Consider the following 25287-nt stretch of genomic DNA (forward strand, 5'->3'; position numbering starts at 1 on the left):
ACTGGTTAAAGCATTCAATAATTCTAGGCCTAAATGGGTTGTTAAACAATCCTGAGGGGGTGGGGTCTTAAGTGCCGCATTTGTTTCGCTGCTTGACGGCCACTTCCCTACATCCGACATAATCTATTTAGTGTGGTTGGATCAACTCTACATTTTAATGTGAGGGGATCCAGAGGGGTCTGCGAGAGCCAGCGCCTGGAGGTTGTGGCACTGGAGGAGGAAGCCCTCTATACCACTGCCCCCCGCCAGGGGGTTACTATAGAAGAGGTTCTGCTCGGGGGGGAGGCCGCTGTCCGAGCCCCAGTCGGAATCAGAGTCCGAGCTGCCGTTGTCGGAGCCCTCGGTGGCCGTGGGCGGGTAGCTGAGCTGCTCCAGCTGCTCCACCAGGTCACTGAACTGGACAGCGGAGCTGGTCTCCGAGCGCACCGAGTACGCCGGGAAGTTGACCATGGAGCTCGCCTCGGACGGGTTGTCGGAACCCGGCAGGCGAAGCGAAGAGGAGTCGGGCCCCCCGTAGCCCGCCGACAGAGACTCCCCCGCGGAGCTCAGCCCCAGGTTGTCCAGGGAGCTGCACTCGGAGCGGTTGTTCACCAGCGAGCTGGTCTCGGATCGACCGGAGGGGTTGGCGTTGCCGTTCAGGTCCTCCAGGCCCAGGCTATAGATCCTGTTTTTGTCGAGGTGGGCTCCCTCCGTGTAATCGAATCGATCGGCTTTACCGTCGAGCCCGAACGCGTAGGCCTCGGCCCCACCGCCATAGAAGGAGATCTGGGTGGGGTCGTCGTCTATGAACTCCTCAGTGACCTGCAGCGGAGAGCTGGCCATGGAGAACATGGGGTTCTGCTTGGCGCGCAACAGCTCTGCCTCAAACGCCTGGGGCGTCAGAGCCCCGCCATTCCTCTTCCCCCCTACCCCGATGAACCCGCACCCCGTTCCCCTTCTCCCACCTCGCTCGCTATCCTCATTGCCATTTTGAGAGGGCTGTGGTATAGAAGTGCTACTCTCTACACACACAAACAAGGGGCGGCTGCAGTCTCCTGCTGCCTGATTGCTAGGGGCACCTTGAAAAGAGAAGTGGGACGGAGAAGCCGCCTTGACGGTTTCTTCCCTCGGAGGGCTCGGGGGTCTGGTGTCTTGCGGATGGGACTGAAGTTGCTGCTGCGGTGCTGGAGATTGGCTCAGTGAGGACAGGGGCTGTGGCTGAGGTTGCAACTCCATCCGTGGGAGAGAGCTAGTGATGTGTGGCGAGTAGAAGGACATGGTGGTGGAGGCAGGGGACCCTGGGGACCGGAGGCTGTCATTAAATGACAAGCTCTGAAAGAATGCAAAAGGGACAAGAGAAATGGGGTGGGGTGGGGGGCAGAGAGATGCAGAAGAGGGAAAAGCAATTGGAGAGGTGAAAGTTCTATTAGTTTTATTTACCATGACAATGTCATTCAATATTTCACCAGTGACCCATCTGAATAACTCCATCCACTGACCTGTTTTGGCACGTCTGTGGCCAGGGAGCGAGCAGACATTCGAATCTTACTATTCCTCCTGAAATTAGACCACATCAGACTTTTAAAATTGAGAAATATTCCTCAATATTATTTCAGATTTGTAGATTAAAGCAAATGCTTGCCCTGTCTTTTTTTGTGCAGACGTGGAAATACTCACCTCTGGTACGGGGTCCTCTTTGCTCCACTGTCTCTGACATATTCCACCAGCTGCTTCTGTGTCCTCCCACTGGTGGACAATGGCACAGTTTAGAGTCAAAATACTAGATCAGTAGTTCTCAACCTTTTCAGGCCGCGACCCCCCAAAAAATCATATTTGAACTGGAGACCCTGCCCCTGACGAGCTGAACTTGGAGTTGGAAGAGTTTAGGCATTACCCATAACCCTAACCCTTTAGTTAAACACGGTTCTATTGTGAAAATAGCCGATCTACATGCTCACAACTACATGCTCACATCTACATGCTCACAACGCCTCGCATTGCGAGGCGTTGTGAGCATGTATATCAGCCATTTTCAAAATTTCTGCCTCTAATATTTGACAATTTGTCACTTTAGAAACGTGCAAATACCCTATACGCTTAAACTATATAATGGTTTGTTTACTGTTGATCGAGAAAACAATGTTGCACATTCATTTAATCATCTGGGGACCCCCCAAAATAATTTGGGTACCCCCCTGGGGGTCCCGACCCGCAGGTTGAGAACCACTGCACTAGATCACAAACCACAGCAGCCGTGCGCTGACCACCGGCAAGCATGCCTAGGGCCCAGAAACACACTGGAATGTGGAACGTGAAGTGCATCATAGTAATGCAGACATGTATGTACACACACTCAAATCCCCACACACAAGAGTTTCTTCATTTTGACCTACTTTAGAAATACCCACTAGCTTTTTAATTTAAATATCAGCAATGAGTAATCATTTTCGACCATGTGTTAAAGTATTGGAGTACTTGCTTTTAAAAATACTTCCAAAAGTACAAGCTTTATAAAATACTTAAAGGACAACTTTGTTTTTTTACAACAAGGGTTCATATTTTAGATTGTAACTAGAGAAAAGAAAAAGTGAGTGTTAAAATGTTTTCATTTGCTTTGTTCTATTTGTTCTGTTTTATCGTGTTTACCGTGCTAAAATGTGGGGCATGCGTACGCATGGGGGCATGCGTACAAGTGGCTAAATATGTCTTTTTAGACGCAATAAGCCAGAAGTTTCTTTATTGCTATTTACAGTAACACTTCTAGCCCCCATAAGTCACATCCAACCATGAAAGGTTGCGTTGTATCTTGGTAATGGGCTTATTCTGTGTAAAATGACATATTTAGCCACTTGTACGCATGCCCCCAACCACTGAAATAAGAATCTCTAAAACAATAGAAAAATGTAAATGAAATCAATTTAACACTCATCTTTTATATTCTTTAATTACAATCTAAAATATGAACCCTTGTTGTAAAAAACTAAAGTTGTCCTTCAAGTATTCAAAAGTACAAATTATGAAGTGCATTTTATAAAATATATCAATGCAGTGCGGTATTAAAATATAGACATTTTACAAGACAATTCTAAGATTTTCTATAGTTTCAAAAAATATAATTGAAAGAGAAGCAACATGTTGTGAGCTTGTAGACCTGCTACAGTATTTCAGCTGATCTTCACGTTATCATCCTATTTAAAGTATCTGTTATCACCATTATCATCATCCGATAGCTATGGCCCAGTAGGTCCCTACTGTCCTACCAGGAGGCTCTGGTAGGCTGTCATCCTAAGGGTGATTCCTATGTTAACGCATGGGCTGTCAAGTGACCTGTCCAAGTCCCGGAAAAGACGCGCTGTGATTGGCCGGAAAAGACGAGCAGTGATTGGCTAGTAGTCTCTTTTATTGGCAGTTGGGACGAACGCTTTTCCCAAAATATGATTTATGATTCTGTGCCTATTGGGACGGCAGAATCAGACTTTCAACATTCGGCACAGCGACGAGTACGCTTCTGACGGTCCCCTTCTGACGGTCCCCTTCTGACGGTGCGCCTCCGATGCCATTCGATCTCAGGAGGTTGGGGCTGATGCAGGTGAATCACCCATTGAATGAATGATTACAAACTACCAGAGCATCCTGGTAGGCCAGTAGGGACCTACTGGGCCATAGATACAAGATGATAACGGTGATAACAGCCACATTCATTGGGATGATGTCAGTAGTTCGAGGTATCGGGTGGCTATTTTCACTATATTTTACATAGGTCCTAATCTTACAATAAATGCGAGAAATCTCTGTATGAGCCACTTGTATCTCGAGACCCGCTCATCCCACCGGCTTCCCGCAGGGCGGCCGAGCTTCTAGTTGTGGTTAATTCACAATGTATTCCCTTCCTAGAAATGTAGTGGAGTGAAAGTCTAAAAAAGTATTTTAAAAAATGGAAATATTTTGTTGTTTTTTCTTTTACTTTGTACAGTACTCTACTAGTAAATGTACTTCATTACAGCCCTCCACTGAACATACCTGTATCTGAAGGAAGAGCCTCTACTGAAGAGAATAGCTTTGGCCTTGGGTTGAGGCTGGTCAAACAGACGGAAGAAGGAGTGGTGCTCCACACAGTTCTTCCAGAAGATCTTACACTGGTCTCTACTGGCCATCATAAACTCAAGTGTATCCTGATGGGGGCCCTAAAAAACAAAAAGACAGAACAAAAAAATAAACAAGTTAAACATGAAAATGTTTGTCTATTAACCCATTTAGGCCTGGGATTATTGAATGCTTTAACCATTGAAAAATAGCAGATATACAAGCTCACAGCGCGGCACCGAGTGCCGCGCTGCGAGCTTGTAGATCTGCTATTTTTAAAAAAAGTTGTGAAAATGTGTGCAAATCTTTGAATATATGTATTTTCAAAGCGAACGTTTGTAACTCAAATTTTGCTTCTGGGGGGTCCCTGGAACTAAATATTTTGAGATGGGGGTCCGTGGCCAAATACATATCATTTTGGGGGTCCTTCACATGAAAAGGTTTGAGAACCGCTGACATAGTAGTCTCTCAAGAACAGACTAACTGTGCTCCATTTAAGTGAAAAGGACCTTTTCTTTGACGATGGCTGGCCAGATTGCTGACATAGAAACATAGGGTTTTTCAAAAAATCTTAGAAGGATTCAAAAGACACTTATTAGAATGGGGTCAAAATTCCGATTTTCACGATTATTCAGAAATAGCAGATCTACAAGCTCGCAGCGCGGCTTTGAGCTTGTATATCTGCTATTTTTCAATAGTTAAAGCATTAAATAATGATACACAATATAGTGTACCCGTTCTGAATGGGTTAAAACAAGGTTTAAAAACTCAATGTGTTTGAACAAAAGAATGAATCAGTACTTACATGAACCTCCGGGTGGAGTTTGATCAGGAAGCGCTTCCTCTTGAAGCTCAGCTTGCGGATCTTCGACCAGTTGAAGGTATTTATCTTCGTGTTGCCCTGGAGAACAATTTAAACATTAATACCAAGTAGCAAAGAAATGAAATCCTACAACAACAAGCTGCGTTGGATCATTTTCACACAGCAGGGGACACGGTGGTGCGGTAGGTTGGATGGCCGCGGCAGTCACCTGGAAAACCATCAGTCCCATATGGGCCACGGACAGGTTGATTTTGGTGCCCTCGCGGTCGGCTGCTGGGTGGAAGCGGACTCCATAAAGCTCCAGTTTACGGGCAATCTCCAGGACTTGGAAGTCGGATTCAGCCGGAGTATGACCTCTGGGGAGGACAAAGAACATCCCAAATGCATTAACATTTAAAGGTGATACACCATGAAATTTAACTTTTCCTATTTTAAAACCTTTTTTTAGGGTCCCACTAGCACCTTCTATCCCCACAAAGTCCCATTTCTGACCGTTGTGTCTTTCTCTGGTTTTGGGAAGGCGGATGTTAAAAGCATCCCACGGGTTCTCAAAACAGTCTGTCTAGATTTGCTGCCAACGGCCGATTTTGAAGAATGTTTTTTTTTTTTTTTTTATGTGTTCTTTGGCAAAGTACAGGTTAATACTGTTGGTTTAAAATAAGAGTACACTTTACGCGGTTACATTACACATTCATTTGCAAAACGTCTTTTTGGTATTTACTGGAAACTGCTTCCCACATAGCTCCCATTCTACAGTACCACTCAGCTAATGGCTTGGGATCAACTGAAAGGTTACTTCAGGGACTGCAAAATACAAGACAGGCATGCAAAACATGCTACCTATATTACCGTACCTCCAGTTTCATCCAAAAACTCTTATGTGCAGTCCAAGAATATAAACAGTCCAGTATGAAAATTAAATCATGAAAATAATAGTTGTGAGCTTGTAGATCCGTTTTTTGATCATTTGTGACAAAAGATTAAAATGTCTGCCTATAATAACATGCCCAAAATAGGGAAAGTGGTTAAGTACTTTGCTCGGGACATCAGTGGTGTCAGCATTCCACCATGTTTTTCTGCATATAGAGCCTAAAGCCCCGTTCACATTGAGCCGATCCCGGGGCCGAGGATCCCCGATCAGATTTCGGGAGGACCCCCCGGGAAAATCGTTTGGTCGGCCCCGGAATCGGTCTTGGGCTTGAACAGTACCCCGACACGATCGGATTATGTTAATTAGCTTTTTTATGACCTCGGGACTCGTCGGGAGCACTCACGATAATATCAAAAAAGTTTGATATTTTCGGGTCATCGGGTAGGAATCCTTTACAATTATTGTCGTCTGAATGAGCTCACGGGATTGCTTCAGATGATATGAAGCCAGCTCCTCCCTTTTTTTAGGCTGCGCAGAGTGTAGGCAGAGTGTGCGCAGAGTGTAGGCTACACTTTTATTATTATAGCCTACTTACTTTTTACTTTAGCTTACTTTCTCCCTAAAATGAGTTCCAGGGGGTCCCCAGCTAAATGATATTGAGGAACCTAGGCCTGTCCCTATTCTATATGCTTGGATGAGGTGGTGGGACAGTAAAAAAAAAGAAAAGCGAGAGGTTAAACTTTTTTTTTCTGCGACTGCACGCCCACAACGGCGAGGTTTGGACATTCATAATTGCTATTAGCTGATTAAGCTCATGTCTGTTTAATGTCTGGCTGGTTGCCGTTAAAATGCTGGTTGATGCATTTTAGGAGTGGACACGGGCGTCCTTTTTTCCTCTCTTTTTTTTTTGCTGCGCAGATTTGGCTAGGGCAGTGTATGCTGTTCTATCACCTCACAAAAAGCCTTTTCCTTTTTGGACAGTTGGTTGAAAGCTTGGATGAGGCAATGGATTTTATTAAATCAATGATATTGGAGATGCGACACTCTCAGCCGTGTCTTGCTGGATGCGCATCACATCTCGCGTCTCGCTTGCCAAAAAAATAACTGAATATATAATTATAATATCTATAAAGTGAGCAGCGGCCAGTGTGCGCACAGTACCTAGAAGCCTAGCCTACCAACCTAGCTTTGTTTTTATAATGTTTTGTCATGATGGCGCAGTTATCACTTGTGTGCAAAGGACGATGATACACGAAAGAAGAATGTAACACCAACTTCTACCAATTAATCCATTGCTGTGACAGACAGGCTGAGACAGCCAACGTGCTTCCATGTAGACTACATAATCCACTGGGTCCAGCTTGGTTCAGATCAATCATATCAACATAACAGTAATAACACCAACCAAAGTCTAAAACACGGTGCCGTCAGCAGCTGTGTTGTGTGAGTGACAAGCCTGATTTGCGCTTCGCCGTATCAGCGACCACCACCTGGAACTGATGCGCTAATTATTGATCTGACCAGGGGTGAGATGCCATGGGCTCGCGTGTGCTATAGTTTCGCGCAATGATGTAATGATTAATTTGAGCAAGATATAACATTTTAAAAGGCTTTTATAGGCCTAGCCTAGGTCTACTCTTAATACTTTTTTCACGATGTAGCGCACTACATGTTCAAGTTCAAACTCTTTCATGCTCACAAGACTTCACACAACATGTCGCTTTGATGTCATGCAGGATGTAATGGGCAATTTCCTATATTGATCAGATACACATACACACCTGAAAGCATTCACGCTGATGAACAGTTAATTTGAGCAGTGATGGAAAAAGTACTCCAATTCTTTACTTAAGTAAAAGTAGGTATCAATAGGCCTACTGAATTATTAGCTACAAATATCGCACAGACAGAGAGAGAGAGGGAGAGAGAGAGAGAGAGAGAGACTCTTTATTATAGACTATAGCGAATATATTTGTTTAATTTCGCCGTTTTAATATTTAATTAGTAGCACTGCCACTGAAGAAAGCACCATGCGTGCCTTAATTGTTAAGAGGCTGCGCAAAAAAAGAAAAGGAAAAAAAGCAGCTGATCAGCGCTCGACGGCACTGTCATTTGATGCACATTTCCAGTAGGCTACTTTATGTCACCCATCCCCGCAGATAATGTGATACACGCTCCATATAAATGACGTTCCAACCTGCATCTTCGAGGTGGCTTTTGATGGCGTTTCACCTCGCTAAAAAACCTCCATGATTTTCACCTTCAACAGATTGGCAGCACTGCGGGACTCATTGCATATGCGAACAGAAGGTAATAAAATGGATTTGGGAGCATAGCCTAATTACAATGGATGTCTCATAAAAAACAATATATATTTTATAGGCCTAGTTGAAGGGCAAATACACTTATACACAGTAGTATGGTCAGCAATGTGCGAACGTTAGATAGCGAATATATTTGTTTAATTTCGTAATTTTAATATTATAAAATCACAACCCATTTCCTTAGAATATATGTATGTAAACATGGTTTCATCTTAAAGGAACCCTTTCTGTACATCTTGTACCCCTGTGGGTCCCGATCCACAGGTTGAGAACCATCTAGTCGTGTCTCTCATGGCACCACCCCCCCCGAGATCGTGGGTGGCTAGAATCGCGAGACGTCGGTCTCATTTGTAATGGTCTGAGATATTTCACTTGGCACAGCGGGATATACCGGGCCCGAATTCAAGACTGTCGTTTGAAATGAACACCGATAAACCCCCGGGCACGAGATCTGATCGGATCCAACATCGCGTTTCGTCTGTGAGGCTCTTAAAGCCTCTATCAGAGTCCAGGGGGAAGAGCTATTCACTTCACCTCGTTGTAGTTTCCTAGCTATCACCTAGGCTTTGTTATGTATTTTTAGGTGATAGCTAGAAAACTACACCACGGTGAAGTGAATAGCTCTTCACCCTGGACTCTAATAGAGGCTTAACAGGGCAAATGTTTGAACATCTAAGTTGTCAACGGTCTTTCAGGTTCTAGACAGCTGCTGCTTTCAGCAGCCATTGTGACTTTCCCAGTTTAAAGTACCATAAAAGTGTTACTACATAATATGTCATTGTCCATTGTCAACATCAGCCATATAGTTTCACATTGTTGACCATTTCCCACAAATTAGCTTTATCTTTATGTGTTTGTTTTCATTCGGTCCGTATTCAATAAAAGTTACAGGAGGTACCTGAACGTTTTGTCAACATTAACTGAAACTCACCATCACTAAAAGCCCTCTTCAAGCTAAGCTAATAGAAGTTTGAAATGCACAATGTTTCACCATGAAAGCTGGTGAAAGAAATGTAAAAACACAGGCTGAGATTTAAAGTATACACTGCACTGTGTACACAACATTTGTTGAAGAAAGGGACGATCTCCGCTAATGGCGAGAAGATTAGATTGATATGGCCCTTAAGGTGTGACAGTGGCTGTAAACACAGGGAGATGATGTACAGATACACACAACGTGACCTTAAATTTAGGCCTAGAATTATTGAATGCTTTAACCAGTGAAAAATAGCAGATATACAAGCTCACAGCGCGGCACCGAGTGCTGCGTTGCGAGCTTGTAGATCTGCTATTTTTTTTTTAAGTCATGAAAATGTGAGCAAATCTTTGAATATATGTATTTTCAAAGCGAACGTTTGTAACTCAAATTTTGCTTCTGGGGGGTCCCTGGAACTAGATATTTTGAGATGGGGGTCCGTGGCCAAATAAATATCATTTTGAGGGTCCTTCACATGAAAAGGTTTGAGAACCACTGACATAGTAGTCTTTCAAGAACAGACTAACTGAGCTCCAGTTAAGTGAAAAGGACCTTTTCTTTGACGATGGCTGGCCAGACTGCTGACATAGAAACATAGGTTTTAAAAAAAATCTTAGAAGGATTCAAAAGACACTTATAGAATCGAGTCAAAATTCTAATTTTCACGATTTTTCAAAAATCGCAGATCTACAAGCTCGCAGCGCGACACTCGGTGCTGCGCTGCGAGCTTGTATATCTGCTATTTTTCAATAGTTAAAGCATAAAATAATGATACACAATAATGTGTACCCGTACTAAATGGGTGTGACAGTGGCTGTAAACACAGGGAGATGATGTACAGATACCCCGGCAGCCTCTCAAACCTTTCTGGACGACGGCACTGCATTACAAGCGAATAACGTTAGGAGGAGTGTAGTGCAGCCTTCCAGTCACCACCACCGCATTCTAATTTTGTTCATCCGTTAAGCAGTGGAATCTCCTTAGTGCCCCCGCCTCCACACTGCCCTACTAGCCTTAGGGCTAATATAAACTAGTGGCCACAGCCGGGGATTAGGGGTAGGATGCTAGTACTACTACTAATACTTCCTGTCTCTGACAGACAAACAGAGAGTTCACGCACTTTCAACCTGGTGTATCCGTTTTGTGCACAAATCATTTATATGAGAAATGTTTCAAACGTAAAAAACAAAAACAAAAAAAAAAACACAGATCTACAAGCTCACAAGCTTTTAGACCAGCCATTTCTGAGTTTTTTTTTTAAAGGGCTTAACCACTTAAACCCTACATACTTTGTTGCCCGGGATCCCCCAGGGGTCTATCCATGGCCACCTCATAGTTATCCTCTACACCCCTTAGCTGAGAGAGATGAAGCGTGGACCCCCATAACCTTATCATAGATTCCATATAGTTTCATTGTTTGACAGCACAAACATCAGTTTATTTTGGATTCATGTCAATTTGTGTTTTCAGATATTTAACCACTTGAACCGTCAATACTTAACTTGACCTTTCACTTAATCTGCTCTTTTTCCCTCTACATCGAAGCTCTTTGCCGAAAATAGCCGATCCACAAGCTCACAACGCCTTGAGGATCTGCTATTTTAGGTTATTAAGTTAAGTTCTCAGAATATGGACACTATAGGGGTTCAAATGGTTCATATAAAAAAGGGGAAAAAAGGTTTCTATCACACAAAGATTTGGAGGACCCGCTGTAGTAACTAGACCAAATTGTCTTTGCTGAAAATAGCGGATCTATAAGCTCACAACATGTCACGTTGTGACAGGTTGAGATATTTCTGTCTGAATTGTCGTCTATTACGACGTGGCCAGAAAAGGGTGCGGTTCATGCGGTTAACCCATTAAGCCCCGTGGCCGATTCAACAAATTCCTTCTAAATCAGTACTTCTCACTCAGAGCAGATGTAGAGCATTACTGAGGACCAATGATGTGAAGATACGGCTGAAAATGGGTGAAGCATTCCTTTAACACTAATAGTGCCTCTTAATCTGAAGGTTGCTTGGTGCCTCGGTGCCACGCCGTTTCCTCCATAGGCCGCCGCTATTATTTTGAAGGGCTGGAAGGGGGTTGTTTTTGTTTTTTTGGATTATCACTTGACGGCAACGATTACGTCATCTAGTCACATGACAGTGTGGGTCCAGAAGGGAAACATGGCTGCGCGCATCCCGTGTCTAGAGTGTGTAGAGTGGAGACCCCTTTTTGTATACAAATGTCTTTTATGAGTTATTGAAGTTTCTTTATGGGCCTCTCAATGGATTTACTATGGAGGAGCTTCACTTCGCGTGCACGCCCGATGTGCGTTGTAAACAAATCGCGGACATTACCGATGCGGGCGGGACCGGAGCGACGTACAGTAAGTAATAATATCTTTACTGTATATACAGTAAGATTGACAGTCCTCACCGTCAACGGCGCCATGGTATTAACCCTTTCAATGACGGTGAGCGTCGTCAACAGCAGCAGAACAGTTAACACAGTGGTTCTCAACCTTTTCAGGCCGCGACCCCCAAAATAATCATATTTTAACTGAAGAGCACTAAGAGTTGAGGCATTACATTTTGTATAACACTGTTCTATTGTGAAAATAGCAGATCGGCCATTTTCACAGTGTATGCCTCTAATATTTGACAATTTGGCCAATGTTTAATTTCTCATTTTAGAGGTACTAATTAGAAATGTGCAGATACCTTCTATACTCTTAAACTTCACGTTGGTTTGTTTACTGTTGAATGAGAAAACAATGTTGCACATTAAAGGAGCTATAGTCAACTTTTTCATTGTAGGGCCAACACTTTGTTTACATCCTAGTCTATAGACTAGAATGTAAACAAAGTGTAGGTCTGACAATGGCCAAAATTATTATTTTATCATTATTTTACGCTTTTTTGTGGTCATTTTTTAATAGAAACACATATATGAAGCTTATTTTTTTATAAAATATTTTCAAAACATTATTTTTATTTTAGCATCCGTTTTTCAAGAAAAAGTTGACTATAGCTCCTTTAAGTTAATCATCTGGTGACCCCCTAAAATAATTTAGGGACCTCCCTGGGGGTCCCAACCCACAGGTTGAGAACCACCTACTGTATGCAACAGGTTTGGGAGAGAGACTGAGAGACACGGGAGGCCAGCGGCGTGTGAACGGAGAAGCGAGTTGTGGGAAAATGCAGCAAGGGCTTTTGTGAAAGGATTAACATTAAAAGCAGGACTCTGAAGAGGTGCCAACAAACTCTTGGTATGGTTGGTTTGGCTAGTGAGACTGTCGCAGTCGCCTCTTTTTCAAGCCTCTGCTTAATGTTTGTGTTTAAAATCATGTGAAAAGAGCCCCAAGAAGGACACCATATAACGTGGAAGCAGCTACGTGCACACAGAGACCTCCGTTGTGTTCATTCAAGTCTTCACTTTTACTGCGTAGTACTATTGACTTTGACTACATTGAAAGATACCGCACTCGTCCAATGTTGAGCGGAAAATTCCAGGCAACAGTGGCATTAAATCATAGCGCTCGCTCCAAAAACACAAACCACAGACCCGATATTTGACGAGGTTACTATGGTGCAATGGCGTGTTGCTCTCACAAAGTGATCGCAGAGTAGACAATAACAGATATCAGGTCCCAAGAGATCAAGGGCTTTGCATGCCTCTCAAAAGAGGGAATTTGTGTCTTGCGTAAATCTCCACGGCTGGGGGAACGTAGGCAGCTTTTAAATGGCTCTATTTGTACTCTCACATGTGTTGAACCTGGGTGGGCCAGGTGGTCTTACAGAGTGAGGTGCTTTTTCATCCATTACTATGACGGGTGGCTGCTGCTGCTGCTGTGCACGCTCCTGGATGGAGGGTGGATTTCAACAGAGCTCAAAGAGCAAGTTGGAACATCTCCAGGTGAGGGAGGGCTTCACAATCCTGCTCACTGTATGTTGACATGTCAGTACTCTCTGCCTTGCTCAGAAAAGGAGAATAATGCTCTTTGTTTTTTTATTGTCAAACAATGTTTGCCAATGTTTGGTTTCTCCGATGACTCTAGGACAGCGGTTCCGTAACGTTTTTCAAGGACCCCCAAATGAATATGTATTTGGCCAACTGGCCCCCTCTGTATTTTTCACATTTTCTCAAGCCTTTTTTGAAAATAGCAGATCTACAAGCTCACAACTCGTCACATTGCAATGTATATAGGGCTCAAAGTGGTTACAAATATTTGATGCTATATAAACACATTTTGCTGTGTTGAAGTCCTCATGGACCCCACTTCAAGCCTCCATTTCTCAAGGCCATTATTGCTGCTCTATCTGCACATGAAGCTTATTTAGAAATTATGCATTTTCAGCTGAAGTTAAGATAATAAGATATGTACTTTTCGTCATAGGAGACAGTTATGTGACCATCCCAGTGGTCTGGCATGTTTAACCTGTTCACTATGACTCACTGTTGACTCCACATTACTGCCGACCATCGTACAAAGCATTTATAAAACAACTGCCAGAGTTCTCTTTTTTATGTCAAACGTAGGGACGATAAACATACCTTAATATGATCTGCTCCTCTGGCTGATAACAGATAAATCATTATTGGAGTGATCCAATAAAGCGCTACATACAGTAACTGAATTTTGTTTGTAAATCAATCTTTTCATGACGAGACCATTTTTGGGTCTACTTTTGAAAACAATCTGCTAATCCTTTCGGCGATACATTTCTTAAAATGTGCTTTTTGACCATTTGATTACTTGAAAATGTACTCAATAGAATACTCGCAAGAATACCATGAGTCGACAAGGCTAGACTTGACAGACCACCAGTATGTGTACTTTAAAAACATGGTTTATACTAGTCATCGTACGACAGCAGATCTATAAATTCACAGTGTGTCTCACCGTGTTATGATGAACACGGTAAAACTACCGATTACTGTATACAGGGTTCCCACACATTTTTACCAATTAATTTCCAAAACTTTTCCAGAATATTTAACCCAATTTCCAGGACTATATAACAATAATTCAGCTCAATAACGAGTCACTTACTCCTATGTGCAATGCCCAAAGACAGGTGGTGTATGCCAGTGGTTCTCAACCTTTTCAGGCTGTGACCCCCGAAATAATCATATTTGAAGAGAGTTAAGGAATTTTGTATAACACGGTTAGGAGCGTTGTGAGCATGTAGATCGGCTATTTTCACAATTTCTGCCTCTAATATTTGACAATTTGGCCAATGTTTAATTTGTCATTTCAGAGGTATTAACAAAATCAATAACCAAAGACAATGCATAGCTATTTCTTCCAGGACCTTCCAGGACCCTTGATCAATTCCAAAACCTTTCCAGTACTGGAAAAAAAAATTGAATTTTCAAAATATTTCCAGGAATTTCATGACCGTGGGAACCCTGTGTATATTATGAATTAGACAGGAGATGGAGAAGACGCAGTGAAGAAGTAACTCACAGGTGTCTGCGGTGGAGCTCCATGATCCTCTCCTGAACCTTCTCCTGATAGGGCAGCAACCTGTTCATCTTCAGGAAGTCCCGGTCCACCATGTCGTCATAGTCCCCGATCTCCGCTGTGGTTCGCAGGACGAGAGGAGGTGGTCAACATTTGCTAACACGACGGATGGTTTTCAGAGCATGTTCATTTTAATGATCAATCAATTGAAAATGTTTAGCCATATTATTGTTATGTTATTAGGGGTGGGCGATATGGAAAAGTACAATATCACGATATGTTCCCAAGCTGTATCACGATACACGATTTTATCACGATTCTTTTTCACGTTGGTTTTTATGGTTATTTTTCAAGTTACTTGACAAAAACTAGACTCTCTGGGTTCCTTTTCGGAGATCTAAATTGAACTTTACAAGTATGTAACTCTGACAGTATACAAATGAAACCATTTCATTTGGACCCTTACGGGTCCATTTGGTTTCATTTGTATACTGTCAGAGTTAAGTGGAGACCATGACATTTTAAAGTTTGAGAACTACTGATTTAGAGCAAAATGCAGATTTAAATGAATTCTTCAATGAATCTCTGTATTAACAATTCAACAGGATTTTTTACAAGGCTCCCTCATTGTATCACGATATATACGATACCTCTGAAAAGGCATATCTTGGAGACATTGTATCGTCTCAAAGATAATTATCACCATATCGCCCACCCCTATATGTTATCAATAAAATAACGTAGTGTTTCGCCTAGAAGTTTTGCCATGCTAATCTTCTCAAAACCACATATACCAGTGCACGATGGGGATGCAAGTAAAGACGAGTGCAACACGCGAACAGGCCAGGATTCAATTTGTGGTTCAGAACCGGTTTTTTTTTCCCTCACACATTCTGCACTGACCACAATGTCATGAGGTCATAGACCCATTTCCTGAGCGACAACCTGTAGAGAGCGCCGCCGCCATTAGCTGCGGCGTAAACCTCATGTGAAGTAACTTGTAGCCTACATTTACTTAACCCATTTAGGCCTAGAATTATTGAATGCTTTAACCAGTGAAAAATAGCAGATATACAAGCTCACAGCGCGGCACCGAGTGCCGCGCTGCGAGCTTGTAGATCTGCTATTTTTGAAAAAGTCGTGAAAATGTGTGCAAATCTTTGAATATATGGATTTTCAAAGCGAACGTTTGTAACTCAAATTTTGCTTCTGGGTGGTCCCTGGAACTAAATGTTTTGAGATGGGGGTCCGTGGCCAAATAAATATCATTTTGGGGGTCCATGACATGAAAAGGTTTGAGAACCACTGACTTAGTAGTCTCTCAAGAACAGACTAACTGAGCTCCAGTTGAATGAAAAGGACCTTTTCTTTGACGATGGCTGGCCAGATTGCTGACAAAGAAACATAGGTTTTTCAAAAAATCTTAGAAGGATTCCAAAGACACTTATAGAATCGGGTCAAAATTCTAATGTTCACGATTTTTCAAAAATAGCAGATCTACAAGCTCGCAGCGCGGCACTCGGTGCCGCGCTGTGAGCTTGTATATCTGCTATTTTTCAATAGTTAAAGCATAAAATAATGATACACAAAATGTGTACCCGTTCTGAATGGGTTAAGTAATGTACTTTTGTACAATTTTGTGTTATTTGTACTTTACTTGAGTATTTCCCATTTTCAATCATTTTACTTCCAACCCCACCACTGGCTGCGGTTTACACAGCAGAAATTACGGCAGCGCTCTCTACAAGGGAGCGCTCAGGAAATCGGCCTATAGGAAATACATGCAATATTTCTTTGTTAAAAAAAATGTAGATTCAAGGCAGTGGTTCTCAAGCTTTTCAGGCCAAAGACCCACCAAAATAATCATATTTTAAGTGGGGACCCCCTACCTGACGAGCATTAAGAGTTGAGGCATTACATTTTGTATAACACGGTTCTATTGTGAAAATAGACAATCTGCTATTTTCACAATTTCCGCCTGTAATATTTGACAATTTGACCAATATTTAATTTCCGATTTTAGAGATATAAAAGTTTACTGTCGAGTGAGAAAACAATGTTGCACATTAAGTTAACCCATTTAGAACAGGTACACATTATTGTGTATCATTATTTTATGCTTTAACTATTGAAAAATGCAAATATACAAGCTCACAGCATGGCACCGAGTGCCGCGCTGTGAGCTTGTAGATCTGCTATTTTTGCAAAATCGTGAAAATTAGAATTTTGACCCGATTCTATAAGTGTCTTTTGAATCCTTCAAAGATGTTTTGAAAAACCTATGTTTCTATGTCAGCAATCTGGCTAGCCATCATTAAAGAAAAAGGTCCTTTTCACTTAACTGGAGCTCAGTTAGTCTGTTCTTGAAAGACTACCATGTCAGTGGTTCTCAAACCTTTTCATGTGAAGGACCCCCAAAATTATATGCATTTGGCCACACGGACCCCCATCTCAAAATATTTAGTTCCAGGGACCCCTCCAGAAGCAAAATTTTGGTTACAAACGTTCGCTTTGAAAATACATATATTCAAAGATTTGCACACATTTTCACGACTTTTTCAAAAAATAGCAGATCTACAAGCTCGCAGCGCGGCACTCGGTGCCGCGCTGTGAGCTTGTATATCTGCTATTTTTCACTGGTTAAAGCATTCAATAATTCTAGGGCCTAAATGGGTTGTTAATCATCTGGGTACCCCCCTAAAAACCACACATTGGGAAGCACTGCTCTTAGGTGTGGTGTGGTAAAGCAGGTGTGTACGTGTACATACACTGGACCAGATGAGAAGCAATCAGTGCTCCTGTGTTCTCCGTGCAGATCAACCGGCCCTCCATCAGGTCTCTTTTCATCTGCAGGGAAAACAAGTACCTGAGAGGAACGGGAGAGAAAAGCACCGCAGCTTAATGAACCATCTGTTTGTGTTCACCCGAGAATTAACCATGCTTATACGCGTCTGACAGATGTTTATGAAAATAAAGCACGGCTGAAATGAAGATTAGACATTATCTATTGGCAGGGGTGGGCAACTTTGATGCTCGAGAGGGCCACTATGTTTTCACACTCGCTCCAGAGGGCCGCAATGCATATACAGTCAAAAATAGCAAAAATCTACAAGCTTACTGCGATGCGTTTTGAGCTTGTAGATCTGCTATTTTTGAATTGGAATCCTTAATTATCTTTAGCTACCGTAAATCCCCAATTAGTAGCCCGGGCGTTTATTTCGCAAAATGGGGTCGGACCCCGGGCGCTTAAAAGGGACCAGGCGGCTATTGGTAACAGGCTTTTATTTATTTTGGCACTGGCCAGCACTGGGCCATTATTTGGTACATTTTTCTTTCTCAAACTATATAATAGGGGTAATAATCAAAATGTTATAATAAATGTTATAATTATTATTATTATTATTTTAATTGTTATGAACACCCAGAAAATAGCACATTGTGATCTATTAGACCAAACCTCATTTAAAAAAATATCAAGAGTGTATGAATGCCTTTAAAAAAATATATAGATACTATTATTTATACTAAGGGAATCTTTCTCCAAAATAATCAATTACCGCATGCCAGCAAAGACGCATCTAGGTCTGTAGTCAACGAGGCAACGACCCAATTAGCGCAGAAGTCCTGCAGCTGCGGTGCTCTGACTGGACTCGCTGACATGACCACTGAACAGCTCCACTATCCTGACATTAAACCATTATGGTATTGCATTATGATTAAGCCTTCTGCATTCCCCTTGCACCTCAAAATAATGGATTACTTCTTCAAAATGTGGACTGGATAACAAGAGGCAGCAACAGTAGGTAATGACTTATTCTGATCCAGCTGTTCTTTATTGGCCAGTCTTTCTCCATCACAACGTTTTGCCATTAAAGTAGGCCTACTTACGCAAACTTTGCATTGTAGCAACGTTTTAGACAGTAATGAATGGTGGTCAGTGCGCAGAGAGCAGCAGACTCCTTTTTTCCTCTCTCTTTTTTTGGTGTCCTTTGGCAATCTGTTCCCCGACGCACAGACAGTGCGTCCTGCGCGTCATGGTAGCGCAGCACTGGGCCGGGCTGGGCACCATATACATTTGGCTTAGAAGTGTCTGTCCACAGGGCTGTGAGCTTGTAGATTTGCTGTTTTCAGCGCACTACCGTCATGCAACATATGACCCGTAGCGACGCACAGCGAGTGCGGTGCGAACGTGCTGCCTGTCACAGCACTGCTGTGAGCTTGTAGATTTGCTGTTTTCAGCGCACCACTGCCATGCAACATAAATGACCAGTTAAGTTGAATAAATAGCAAATAATACCAAACAACCAAACAAATAATAGCCCGGGCTCTTACATAAAACATAATAAGGATAATATTAATTGCAAATAACGGCCCAGGCGCTTATACGAACCGTGCGCTTATTTGAAACAGGCGTTTATTGCGCAAAATGGGGTCAGACCCCGGGCGGATATATGGGACCCGGCGGCAGTTTGCCACCGGGCGATTAATTGGGGATTTACGGTATTTTTGAATTGGAATCCTGAAAAATTAAAAATGTATTTAATTTCCAATGCATTTATATGTTCTTATGTTAACTTTATGAACTTAAAGCTATACTGTGTAAGTTGCTCAACTAGTGGTCAGTAGCAGTAGAGCAAACCGCGGTCGCGTCTGCTTTTTTCGGCCGTTTTTCGCCGCGGACCGGGCATTCAGACCACCACGTCCGCCTCGCCTCGCCGAGACCTATCCATAGAGGTCTTTCGTGTCCCTCTACGAGCCTCGGTTGGGGAGTTACATGCTAAACTCCTAGACCAGTGTAAACACTGCAGTGTACTTCCTGAAGAGCTCAGCAGTGTATGATCTGGGCTTTGATTGGCCGGTAGGGAGACACGTGTACAGAATGATGCATAGGACGTAATTTTGCCGGGAAAAACAGCCCCGGTCACGGCCACCAGGGCTCAGTAGAACACATATAAAGAAAAGGCTTTGGGAGCTGAAATTAACAGAGTGGGGGTTCTAAAACTTTAGCGATTTAATAGTTAGGACAATTTTAAGATATGTTTTATAAAAAAAGTTACATAGTATAACTTTAAATACAAATAAATTGTGAATAGAAAAAGACTAGTACTAGTCATTAAGATACTAATATAGACTGAAGTAATTAAAGTGGGTCATGTATATGTTTGCATGTTTGGAATTGTAATCAATAATACATTAGTATTCAGATATCAACCTGCGGACCGCATTAAGTGAAGGTGAGGGCCACATGTGGCCCCCGGGCCACCAGTTGCCCATGTATGATCTATTGTGATAGGACTGTAAGCATAATGCACACCAACAGCCATTTCTACCACTGAGTTCTTCCATTAAATGGGTGTGACAACAAAGGATGACAATAGGCACATTACAATTTCACATCAAATCAGCAATTTTCTTTTAATTATTATCATCAACTTTTAATTAAAAGCACTCTTTCACTTTTGTGAGCGCAGACACTATCATCACTCAGCGATGATATGACCGGCTCTCTCAATAAAAGAAAGACATAACTATCCGATTACTCTTTTGTTATGTAATGATGATGAATACATCCCTAAAGCCTTACTACACAGGCATGATAATCAGCATCAATAAGTTGGAAAGAACAAGCCACTGACCTCGTATACTCCTCCTGTAGCTGACCAGGGTCAGGAGGAAAGAACTTCACTGACAGTCTAAATAGTGCATTTGTAGGCCCTGAAATGTATGACAAATAGGGCTGTCACGATTAGGACATTTTACATGACGATAAATTTTCACTCAAATAATTGCGATTAACGATTTAATTGTGTTTTGACAATTACATTTCTGTTTGGCTTTTAGGCTTTGAAGTTGCACATGGTAGATATGACACACAACCTAAATATACAAAGAAATGACTGACATATTTGACAAAAAAGAACATTGATAGTGGAAATAGCCAACCTACAAGCTCACAACGCGCCGCGATGCGACGCGTTGTGAGCTTGTAGATCTGCTATTTCCTCTATTTTTGACTTTCTTTTAAATATATGAACATTTTTCAACATGGAAACGATTATGACGATTATGAAAAATAATCACGATTATGTCAAATAATTGCGATTAGACGATTATGTAATAATTGTGACAGCCCTAAGATTGATTAATATCCCATAATGCCCATTAAACCCATTAATGGAGATACCCAGGCTCATGTTTAAGCACACTTACTTCTCACTTGCTTCACAATTGGTTTTGTGGGTTCCAACCAAACCTGCGTACACAGAATGATACCGTCTTGTCAGTCGTGTATTGGGTTGTGACCTGGTCACGGCATAAGTACAAATATTGTTGAAGTGGAAGTAATGATTATCACTATCACAACGAAAGGGTCTAAAAGTCACACTTTTAGCACATCAACACATTTACCTCCGTGTGTGTGTGTGTGTGTGTGTGTGTGTGTGTGTGTGTGTGTGTGTGTGTGTGTGTGTGTGTGTGTGTGTGTGTGTGTGTGTGTGTGTGTGTGAGAGAGAGAGAGTGAGAGAGGGATGTGGCAAGAATGTAGTGGTCAAAGTTTGGCATCCAGTCGTCACTGTCGAAGCATGCTTATTCTGCTCCATCTGGCCTTGATCGAGTGTGGAATGTACTCACACAGATAATAATAATACAGCGATACTATCTTCCAATATTCTATTCTCCTTAATTTTAAACAGGAACTTTCTGTTCTTCAAAAACATCTCGAATCAAGACATAATATTACAATGACGTCGTCAACAGATTGAGACGTTTCTACATAAAGACTACACATGAAGCCACCCCCACCCAATACAAAAACAGAACATACAGTATGACATGTCAGCTTCAATGTAATATAAAAATACAATGGAATGTCTTGCTGTTGCGGTGGAAACTGTTACTTTTCAGTATTCAAATAAAAAAATAGCAGACCTACTACCTCAAAACTTCTCGCACCACAACGTGTTTTGAAAAGAAAAAAAAAAAAAGAAACAAAATTAAAAAGTTTAAATATGGCAACACAAGGTTTCTGCCTGACAGTGACAAATTATTAAAAGACATTTCCTCGAATGTGAACTCGACAATCATAAGTCTAAATATCTGCGGAGAAGCTGCGGGGTCTTGTAAAAACAACAGACATCTGAAGTCTTTTTGGCTTGAAACGGCTGTCCGCCCCGCTCCCTTTGAAGTAGCCATCATAAACGTTTCACATCTGTCCGCTTTGCTTTTACACATACCGTTGCTGTCCGCTGGAAACCTTGTATATCCCAAACCATTTTCATGTTTATTTTTAAAAACATTTGAAAATGTGCCCGTGAGCTTGTAGATCTGCTATTTTCACTGCTTTCGTGCTATACTCTTCTTATATGATGAAGCAGGGCATTCATTTACCAAAGAATATAAAAAGTTGAAATACGGAGATACAAGCTTTCTACCCGCAACAACGATATCCAGCAGCCTCCATTCCACCATGACCTTCACTGTTCGCTTCTGGGCACGGTTCAAGAACATCACAAGAACAAAGTAAAATCCCATAAAACATTTATTACTGGTCAACTTGTGCCAAACAGGTTTAAAAGTGGGCTCTTTCGCCTGGGCCACTGGCGGACTACCAGGCACCTAGGCTGGTAGTCCGGCCTGACAGTCGCTGGTTCGAGTCCCGATGACCTTTGTGTCACCCCCCCACTACTGGTTGACAAGAGGTATTGCATGAAACTGAAATGGCAATAAGTCACCTTCTCAAACGTGCCTCTGTTATACCGGTAAGTCAACAGTTCTGTTATACCAGCAAGTCAACAGTTCAAAAAAATGGACCAGAGTTGAAATCCCAGGTACGACATGAAAGTTACAGATAACGCGAAACAGTTGCAAACACACAATACAACAAATACACATACCCAGTTCATCTGCATGTTCTGGAACTCCAGGCCAAAGTAATCACTCTCCATGAGGTTGCCCCTCTGGAAGACTTCAGAGAGAAGGGTCTGTCCAAAGTCTTTTGGCTAGAGAATAGAAGGAAGAGAAGAGGAGAGTGCATTATATCACTGTTTCTCAACGGGAGAGTGTTTTTTGCAGGTCTTTCAGTCAGAGTGTATCAAAAAAGCAACTGGGTTAAGGCACCGTTGGTCCGACCAGTTTAACATTCACCAGGTTAGCATTCACCAGCGTCGGCAGGTTAGCATTTCACCAGGTTAGCATTCACCAGCGTTAGTTTTACTGAGGTTAGGGAGGGTTGAGGTTAGGTCCCCCCGACTTTCGGCCAGTGGCGTCAGTTCAGCAAAAGCTAAGGTATGGCAACAAGACTGGTGTCTTGCACGCACGCCTTCAGTCATGTTGCCATACCTTAGAAACAGGCATGATGAATTTGTTTTAAGACCGCCCTATTCAACCCGAGGCCCTTTCCGCATGTCTGTGCGGCCCGTCATGATCATACAAATAAAAATATGATTTTTCTAAGTTAACGCGCGATTAACGCGGTGATGTTTGAGCCTCGGTGCACTCCGTAGGTTAGGGATATGAGTCAGGAAGCGATTGGAGTCAATGCACAGAGCACAGCACTGACAGCAGTGCGAGATGTGGCTACACTAAAGCTAGTACAACGAGGCAGTCAGACAGACAAATATGCTGAGATTTTGCAGCAGACAACCACAGTCGGGCTCACTGGAGACTGGACGCATGCCGGTCGAGCGATATGAACGGTCGCGACCGTCATGTTTCAGGCTAATGTTTCAGGCTAATGAAGACGTAGCCCTTGTCTATGCTTGTCTCTGCCTCCGCGGCTCCAGCGTCATTGAAAAATAAAGTCATTCCAACAGATCGCAGCAGCCAAAGAAATATGCTTATTGTACCACAAATCTCCTCCAAGCTCTTGTGTTTTATAAAGCTCAAAGCATTAAACTTCTTTACAAGAACAGTGCAACTGAGGCTGAGTTGAACTGTACTTGAGTTATTTTCCCATATACAACAATTCTCTTCACCAAAAATAGCCGATCTACAAGCTCACAAAACGCATCTTGTGGTGAGCTTGTAGATCGGATATTTTTGGTGAATGTCCCCCAAGAATAGGGATGATGGGGTTAGTGACTGAATAATAAGTATAAACGTCTAGTTACAGGTCTGGATCAATAACAGTCTGTCAGGCCAAGGCAGCTGAAGTCAGATGATGTCATTTTCTCTCCAAAATCCCTTCGAAACTTTTTGTCTTGTTTTAAAACAAGATTTGTATTTCATTTTATAATTCATTGTATTTGTTACAAAGAAGAAAGCCTTAATTTAATTTCTAGGATATCATTTGAGTCATTGATTTGAATTGTTGCACTGTTACTATCTGTTCAATTCAATTCAAAGGAGCTTTATTGGCATGAGAAAACATACTTCGCCAAAGTTCACTAGCCTCGCATACCCAGACACTGTTGTGGATATTAGTCTGGTCCTTCTCAGTGTTATTTATTTCCAAGGGGTGGTTACAAAAAGATTGAATCAGATCTGTTCATTTTCACTTCACATTTTGTGAATAAAGCCTAATTTGATAGAATTTGATCATTTCATCATTCCATCCATTACAATCTTTTGGTTCAATGATAGCCTGATTTCAGACTCAGCTGAAGCTTTAGTCTGACATTGTGCCCTGTTTGAGTGATTTCTGGAGGGGAGGGACTTTGACGGCACGGATTGGTTATTTGTTAAACCCACCCCCTGCGCTAATTGGAGGAGCCGTCATTTCGGCTCCAGAAATCACTTATGAACACAATCCCAGACCAGAGAAACAGTGCACTCTGAGAGTGGGCGGGTATATGGGCTGGAACCAGGCTAGTTCAATGAGGTTTGGCCTGGCTTATATAGACGGAAATCTGGCTGTTTTCTGTGCGTTTCCTTAATTATTAGACTTGTCATGAAGTGTGTTAAAAAATCATTGTAAATGTCCAAAATGGGACCGTCATTTTTGACTTTTGGTATTTTGCTGAGTGGCCCCTGAGCCATCTTAAGTTGAGTAGCCCTGTTTTAAGAAGTACATTTCAGGGGCGCCCGCTGGCCTGGTGGCGCATACCACATACTAGGCTATGATGCCTGCTGGCGTCGCCAGTTCGATTCCCGATCCGGACGACCTTTGCCACGTGTCATTCCCCATCTCTCTCCCCATTTCCTGTCAGTCTACTATCCTATCAAATAAAGGCATAAAAAGCCCCAAAACAAATCTAAAAAAAAAGAAAAAAGAAGTACATTTAATTTTTCCCCCCTGTAGCCAAGGTAAGGCAGCTGCCATACCTTGCCATACCCAATTGACGCCTCTGCTTTCGGAACCTCCGCGCAGCCAATCACAAGCTTCCGCTGCCTTAACCCAGTTGCTTTTTTGATACACTCGGACTGAAAGACCTGCAAAACACACTCTCCCGTTTCTCAACATCTGGTACAGGGACCCGCCAGGCGTCCAAATGGACCCTTTACGGGTCTGTAACTCAGAATCACCCGTTATTGTACCAGTGTAAAGAAGCTGGTGAAATTCATGTTTGTGCAAGCTCCATCGTTTTTAGTTGTTTTCAGGAAGAGAAAAGGAAACAAGAGGGGTAGGCCCAGTCTTAGAGCAAGAAGATTTTTGTTTTAACAGTACAGAGAATCATGTTTACAATACTACAGGGTTCCCACACATTTTTACCAATTAATTTCCAAAACTTTTCCAAAACCTTTCCAGAATATTTAACCCAATTTCCAGGACTATATAACAATAATTCAGCTCAATAACAGGTCGCTTACTCCTGTGCGCAATGCCCAAAGACAGGCAGTGTA

At 42.3% G+C, this 25287-nt stretch overlaps 1 protein-coding gene across 1 annotated transcript in view; it reads right to left on the reverse strand.

Annotated features, from left to right (window-relative positions):
- Positions 1-25287, reverse strand: part of farp2 (FERM, RhoGEF and pleckstrin domain protein 2) — a 69646-nt gene that overhangs the window by 26573 nt on the left and 17786 nt on the right. Inside the window, exons 3-13 of the mRNA XM_080732971.1 lie at positions 22401-22505; positions 20719-20761; positions 20145-20223; positions 17277-17374; positions 14512-14626; positions 5094-5241; positions 4868-4963; positions 4000-4163; positions 1657-1725; positions 1479-1536; positions 1059-1311 (exon numbers count right to left, since the gene is read on the reverse strand). Coding sequence (XP_080589097.1) covers positions 1059-1311; positions 1479-1536; positions 1657-1725; positions 4000-4163; positions 4868-4963; positions 5094-5241; positions 14512-14626; positions 17277-17374; positions 20145-20223; positions 20719-20761; positions 22401-22505 — 1228 coding nt within the window. The remainder of the gene's footprint in view (positions 1-1058; positions 1312-1478; positions 1537-1656; positions 1726-3999; positions 4164-4867; positions 4964-5093; positions 5242-14511; positions 14627-17276; positions 17375-20144; positions 20224-20718; positions 20762-22400; positions 22506-25287) is intronic.

This window comes from Nannobrachium achirus, assembly GCF_963921795.1.
Source record: "Nannobrachium achirus genome assembly, chromosome: 1".
NCBI classification, from domain to species: domain Eukaryota; kingdom Metazoa; phylum Chordata; class Actinopteri; order Myctophiformes; family Myctophidae; genus Nannobrachium; species Nannobrachium achirus.